The sequence below is a fragment of the Ictidomys tridecemlineatus genome, chromosome 6, assembly GCF_052094955.1.
Source record: "Ictidomys tridecemlineatus isolate mIctTri1 chromosome 6, mIctTri1.hap1, whole genome shotgun sequence".
Taxonomy (NCBI): domain Eukaryota; kingdom Metazoa; phylum Chordata; class Mammalia; order Rodentia; family Sciuridae; genus Ictidomys; species Ictidomys tridecemlineatus.
The window spans coordinates 80,658,235-80,665,460 of record NC_135482.1 but is presented as its reverse complement, the minus strand read 5'-3'; the positions used below and the strand labels follow the sequence as shown (position 1 = coordinate 80,665,460).

At 43.6% G+C, this 7,226-nt stretch overlaps 1 protein-coding gene across 1 annotated transcript; it reads right to left on the bottom strand.

Annotated features, from left to right (window-relative positions):
* Positions 1-3,239: 3,239 nt before the first annotated feature.
* Positions 3,240-6,024, bottom strand: LOC101976788 (uncharacterized protein C12orf71 homolog). The gene is made up of 3 exons (XM_040281948.2): positions 5,911-6,024; positions 4,043-4,718; positions 3,240-3,602 (listed from the first exon to the last, which is right to left on the bottom strand). Exons 2-3 carry the CDS (start codon positions 4,469-4,471, stop codon positions 3,600-3,602), a joined length of 432 nt encoding a protein of 143 aa, XP_040137882.1. The 5' UTR covers positions 4,472-4,718; positions 5,911-6,024; the 3' UTR covers positions 3,240-3,599.
* Between the last annotated feature and the right edge of the window lie 1,202 nt (positions 6,025-7,226).

Here is a 7,226-nt window from a genome sequence, read left to right as displayed (position 1 = left end):
GGTAACAGTCCATGAGCTGTTGAGGAATGTCAAGGTCAGAAAGAGGGGAGGAAGAGGCTGTGGAGTATGAGTGTCCCTACCTCCTCCTCCAAATGAAGGAGAGCTTTGGAAATAGTAGTGGGGGAAGAAGTTTAAAATGGGATTTTGAGTATGGCCTGTGGAAGGGGTTAATGTAAGGGTGGGACCCATGGCAAACGTGGGAAGGTGTGTCGTAATAAAAGAAGCGTGTCATCCCTTGATGTCAGAAGGAACAAAGTGGCATTGGGTGTGAAATATTTGGAGGAGTGTGCTGTACAAGACCTCTTGCTCTGTCTGTGTGTTTTCTAGCTAAGCTTCTGCCTTAGTTTTGAGGTTGTAGCCATGTTTTTTAGACTGTTTGTGTTCACCCGGTCTCTGCCCTTATTGTCCTTGTTGCATTGTGCCCATGGGTTGCCTGTCTTGAGAGTGGCATAAGTCCTTTGAGGTGTGCAGATCCTTGTGTAAGCAGAGCTTTGCTTTTGCTTGGGTGCACCAGGGCTGTCTGCCCACTTCCTTGGTTCTACATCAGGGGCTACTGATTATTTGACTATTGTCCTGCTCACTTCCCTTGTTGATGGCATTACAGAATGATATGATATATGACCGACTGACTCATGGCTCCCCAGTGTCCCATTCTGGCCCCTTTGCCAACCCTTTGCCATCTGGCCCCTTGACACTGTTTGAATCATTCAACACAATTGAGATAATTAAAACATCTACCACCTTGCATGGTTACATTTTATCTGTGAATCCTGTGTGCATAGTGTGAACATGTGACATTGAGAAGGATAGTCACTGTACTCTATGCCAGCTCTCCCGAACATAGTACCCAAGGGTACCATTTGGAAGATTTCAGAGAACTGAGCCGGAGCTCCCCTCGGGAGTGGAACTATCCATACACACTACTCACATCTCTTTGTGAGTACCACTTTGTCAATAAAAACTCATCCGTACCAGGTATTATGCTAAATTATGTCACTTTGGTGTTCCTGGTAGATGAACATACTGTTGTTGATTTTATTTTCTTATTATGTGAGATTTTGATTGATCCTTCATGTGCTGCTTACTACACCAGGGTAAGGGTTCAAAACAATTATCAATCCTATCTCACAACTAATCACAGTGAAGTCCTTTTAAAAACTGTCTCTGAATAGATTTTCCCCAGCATTCAGACTTTAAAGCAACTATTTCTTCTAGGCATTGCTGGTATCAACCTCATTTTAGCTTTGTTGAATTCCCCAAGTTCTGTGGCCAAGCTAGTGCAGGATGGAGGCAGTTCCTCCATTATTTCTTTGATGAGAATTAAATGCCAATCATTTAAATAGTTGCCAAACATGTACAATATGTAGCCTTTCTTATTTGAGTTCAGGCTCAACAAGAATACCACTTGTCATAGTAACTCTCATAATACCAAATCCAGGCAACCTTTCGTACTCTTCCATTTCATGTATTTTCTGCATCTTTCAAAACCAGTTGAAGAAAAATTGCATGGAGTGAGCGCCTGTTAAGTTCCAGGCCCCATAATCATGCTACTTCTAGCAACAGTAAATACATTTCTAACCCGAGTTTGCTTCGTGTGTGCAATAGAGATAATGGAGTCTTCCTTGCAGAGTGTTTGGGACTCCAGATGTTGGTGAAGTCATGAAGCAAACAGATGGGGAGGAGGGTGGTCTAGTGAACCTGTGAAATGGGATGGCATTCTTAGAAAGTTGGAGAAGTCAAAGGCCCCTGTTCTTTTATTTCTTTTAAACTTTGAAAATCAATCTTCCTTGTGCTGTGTTATTCTTTTCTACCGCAGGGTACTCAGACTCACAATGTTTTATAGTCACACATTTACATGCTTTTAAGTCTTAAACAAACAAAAATAAAACCCCCCAAAGACCCAGACATCTTGTTTTTTTATATATTTTTAAATTGTCAATGGACTTTTATTATATTTATTTATATGTGGTGCTGAGAATTGAACCAGGGCCTCATACATGCTAGGCAAGTGTTCTACCACTGAACCAAATCCCAGCCCCAGACTTCTTGTTTTGGTATGTTAAGCTCGTGAGGTATCTGGCATTCTAGTGTGCCCAGGGTTTGTGGAAGTAAGGAAGGAAGGAAGGGACGAAGGAGCTAAGGAAGTTGTAATTGAGGGAAGGCAGGCCTTTGAGAGTGAACACTTTTGTGCTTTTCATATGAAGGGTCATGCAGAGTGGTAGCAGAAGCTGGAGGAGGAGGACCTTTGAGGAAACCTGTGGTAAGCGAGGCAGATGACAGGGGCCACAGGAGGTGAATTAGTAACACAGGGAGAGTGAACAAGAAGAGCAATATTCATGACACATGCAAAGGGATTTTAGAGAGAATCTTGCAGTGGGTTGAGAGAGGACTTGGTTTAAATCAAGTTCTGCTGAAAGAAACCTAACCTTTGGTAAAATGGCTTCAGTGAGAAAAATAGCTCAAGGAGAGTGGACTCCAATCTCTCCCTTCGATACTCTCTGTGCCAGAAGGAAGCAGAACACCTGTCGAGACTCCCACTCTCCTTTTGATACTCTGTGAATCAAATCTTCTGAAGAGATCTTCAGGTACGTGACCACCACTACCAACAAGAGTATATCTGGAGTGCTTGCTTTATCTTATTCATTGTCCCAAGAACCCTATAAAGTCTGTGGTACCATCTCCCTCATCTCATGAATGAAGAAAGCCAAGCTTTAAGGTGGTTAAGCAGCATTCCCAGCCCTCACCTTTGTCTTCCATGGGTCACACATGCTGGCCATGTTGCTAGAACCAGCCAACATGCCAGAATGTGTCAAAACCACTTGCCAGAACCAGTCTGGTTGACCAGGATCATCAGAAGTACTTTCTGTGTGTCCAAAACACTGTGAATTGGACTGAGCATTCCCTGTGCCTCACTGTCTGCTGCCATTTTCTCAGGATCCAGAAGTTCCTCCCAAACCATCCTGGCACGTGGGAGTCTTGACAGGTGTCCTGCTTCCTTTTGGCAGTGGAGAGATTTGTTAATGATAAAAGAGGACAAAACACATGCAATAAGAAACTACATAACATGGGCGGGGGCAGGGGGGGATATTGTAAGAAGGGATGGAGTGGGAGAGAAACACAGTGCCTTTGGTGTAGGAAGCATACTACTGCCTAAGATATTCTGAGAATGCCTAGAACTCTTCTGGACAAGATGAATGTATAATTTCAACCTGGGCTCACATTATAGGGTGGAAGAGGAGGAAGACGTAACAACATTTTTTATTGGGGAAAAAACAAAACCATGAGTACTATTGAGTAGAGGTTGTGAAAAAATTTAAAATTGGGGATATATAGGGTTTCCTAACTTGTGGGATTACGAGTTTGGGTTCTCTTGCCTCTAAGCAAACCTTGTTTCTTTGATTCCAGAAGACTGGGGTCCTTGTGGGCCGTGTCAGGGCGCTTTCTTCGTGGCAGGGAGAAAACCACTCGCTTCCTGAGCCAGTGGATGATGAACCTGATGTTCAGACAGGATGTGGTTCCCGAATGGGAAGGGGAGTCTTCCTCCTTTGGCTGCCCTGCTGAGACTGAGAGGCTGTCTGCAGTGCCAGTCTCCTGGCTTATCACTGGCAAGAGAAAGAGAATGAGTAAGATACATATAATAGCAGCAGCAGCAATGAAGTCAATATTTGTTCATTTATGGTAATTTAATTTCTTTTCTTACCAAAAAGAGCCCAACTGTGTGCTCATTAAACATTAAACACACCCATAGAGAGACACACAGAAACAACATTCACCCCCGCTGCTGCCCTTTTTTTTTGAATGATCATTAGTCCTTCTCTTTGTTCTCCACCTTTCTTGGGTCTCTGAGTGTTCCTTGGCACTTTCCTTATACCTCTTCTCCAGCTCCTTTCATGCTGTCATTGTTCTCTCATTGCTCATCTCAATGTCTACCTGGGGTCTACCCCTGTTTCATAGCAGGGAGAATGAGTGACTCCATGCTGTGTAACCTGCCTCCCCCATTGGGCCTGTGGCTTGCTCTGAAATCAAGCAGCTGCATGCTCACCTCAACAAGTTCATCTTCTTCCAGGCTGGGTGAAATTTCTGGAAATAAGCTGATGTCTTCATTTTCTGATGGATTGCACTTGAGCAGGGCCTGACAAGCTTCACATTCTTGACAACAGACCTGATACATGTCGGGAGAGGTGCTACTGGACTGCTGGAGATCCTCGTCCTGAGGAGAACCAGAGAACACAAGATCATCGTCTTTGTCATCTTTCTGATCGTCTAGAAGTTCCTTAAGGTTTTTCACTAGATCGTGAAGTTTCCCGAGATTCTGGTTTATCCTCTCTGTTCTCTGGTAGTCTCTATTTAGATCCAGAGTAGCTCTTGAGTCTTCATAGTGGGAGCCCGGATCAATATCCACTGCCTGGATGATGGGTTTACAAAGCTGCTCTGGGTCGTCCTGAATTTGTTCTTGTCTCCCAGTGGGCATCCTTCCACTTTGAGTCACCCATGACTCTTGGTCAGGAGGAAGGAAGTGGCAGGAAGAACACTCAGAAGTTGAGTCTTCAGAAGATGTAATGTCCTTCCTGTCAATGGTGTTCTCATAGGGGAAATAGCCTATAGAGAGGCTCAGGTTTGATTGAGATTTGGAAATGCAGTCCTCTTTGTCAGTAAGTGCTGCTGTGGACTGACTCTTTCATGGTGCTCCAATCCCAGTTTGTCCTCAAGTGAGGAATCTTCAAAAGAAAAGAACCTTGATGTAAGGTATTGGCACGAGAGTTGTGCACTTTAGCCATAATTCCCATCCCTTTTCCCTTTCAGAACTCCTGCTCTCTGTCAGAAGCACACTGTCTTCCCCCAGTTTGCATCCCCCAGTCAAAGGCAGAATAGGCAGACCTTTCTCTATTATAGTGCCTAATAACTCTGTGACTGAATATCTCCACATGGTACCTCTCATGCTATGTCTTATTTTGGCGAAAGAATGACCTGTTGTTCAAGAGAGTGGAAGCAAATTTGAAAAGTGCAGGAGAAGGTGAAGTTGACATTGAATGCTGCCCTGATGCCACGATCCAGAGGAAATGAGTACCATTCCAGAAAGGATTTGGTTGATTTCCTCATTACCTTTCCGTTTTAGTCATACATACAGAAATAGTTGTATGAATGTATAATGTACATATATACACACACCCATGTAAGTGTATTAGGAGTTAAAGGTTGTCATATCAAATAGAGAGACCATGATATAGGATAGGAGAGCCAGCAAGAAACATATGTGTGACTATTCTGTAATTCTTAACCCTATTCTTAAAGGATACTTCAGGTATCACTTCTTAATGACCACAAGGGTAAGTACTCATGACCCTGAGTTTCCTACGACTGGTATTATTGTTTTAAACATATTTTTTTCAGTTATAGATGGACACAATTTCTTTATTTCATTTATTTATTTGCTTTTCTGTGGTGCTGAGGAACCAGTGCCTCAAAGGTGCTTTGCAAATGCTCTGCTGCTGAGCTACAGCCCTAGCCCCTAACGGTTGTCTTATTAGTATCAGTCAATACCTCTTTATTTTTCTCTGTCTTGCCCTTCATGTTCCTATTTGCTGGATCATTGGACCAAAGGTCACCCATATGTTAAAGCCTGAGGATAGTTGCTACTCAAATTCTTTATAGATAAAGTGTAGCTTTGAGATGACGCCCATTCTCCCATCATCTGACGGCATTTTTATTCCAGTGTTTTCCATTATACCCTTGCAAGTGAATGGGGAAAAGCATAGGCACACTATCTCCCTCTTCCTCCTTCCCTCTCTCCCTGTCTGTCTCTTGCTCTCGCTCTCTCTCACATACATGTGCACACCCACACAGAAACACAAGGAAGCACACAGGCACACATACAGAAATAGAGAGCAGTGCACAGAAACAGACACTCACACTTTGAGGATTAGTCATGCTGAGCTCTGACTGCTGTCCATACGAAGAGATGCTGTTAAAGCCAGTGGCATAAGCGGTATATGCGAAGTCCTTCAGCTCCTCCATCGCAGTGGCTAAAACATGCAACTGTTAGAAGTCTGTGTTCTGAGACTGTTGGCTACCATGGCAACAGAGGAACATATAGGCCTAAGTGTATTAGGAGTTAAAGGTATAGAAACCCAAGGTCCCTACACCTTTATTTTCAGTCAATTTTTGCTTTGCTGTGAATTAAGCGCATGATGAGAACAAGTTAGACATGGGACAGTTTATTTGGTACTCATGTATTCAGAGGTCTCAGTGTATGCCAACTTCTTTGCTCTACATTCATATTGAAGCAGCACATCATGGGGATAGGACCTTGAGTGGGAGAGGTATTCTACCAATGGTGGAGTTAGGAAGCTGATGGAGAGGAAGGGGCCACCGAAAGAATAGCACTTTTAGGACACACCTTCAGTGACCCACCACCTTCAGCTACGTTGCACCTTGCCTAGAGTAACCACTCAGTTGGGATGAGGTTATAGCTCTCATATTCTTCTCCTTTTCCTGTGAATAGTATTGCCTTAGCTTGAGCTTCCAGGGAACACTTCATATTCAAACCCTAACATCCTGCTCCTGGTCCCTAATAGCTACTGTCCATCTCACAGTATAAGATTTATTTATTTATTTTCTTCTCAAGAGTCCCAAAGTCTTAGCAGATCCAGCACTGTCCCCAAATCCTGTTCAAATCCAGAGTCTCCTCTGAGACTCCAGGCAAGGTCTTGATAGTGAGCACCTATAAAATCAAAAGCAGTTTTCCTATATGCAATAGTGAATGGCAGAAAATAAATATTCCCTTTCAAATAGGGAGGAATATGGTTGTGGCAAAATGAATACCCAAACCTGGTGTTTAAAACTTGTCCCCTGTTTCTGAGACAATCATCTTGGACACATGGTTGTGAGATGTTATTTCCAAAGGGCTTTGTCAGCCCTGCCCCTTTAACCTGGCTGGGTGCATGCACCTGGGCTCTAGTTATACTGTATCTCTCTGCAACCTCCAGGTTTTCTCAGCAGACAGTCATGTGATTGGCATCTCTTACTTCCTGGAGTCTCCTTCCTAGCATGAGCCTCACCCTTTCAGCTTCATACCTGGGCTGCTTGGATGCAATCTTCAGGGCCTTGGTTCTGCTATGCTTTGTCTACCCTCCCAGACCTTTCATTTGAAATCCTGATAGAATGTCCATCGCCTCCTAACTCCAGCATTCTGCCTTGCAGTAGAACCTTCTCCTCTTAGATGATGC

Excerpts from the sequence above, each read along its gene's own strand:
- LOC101976788 (XM_040281948.2), bottom strand. The coding sequence starts at position 4,471 with ATGCCCACTGGGAGACAAGAACAAATTCAGGACGACCCAGAGCAGCTT.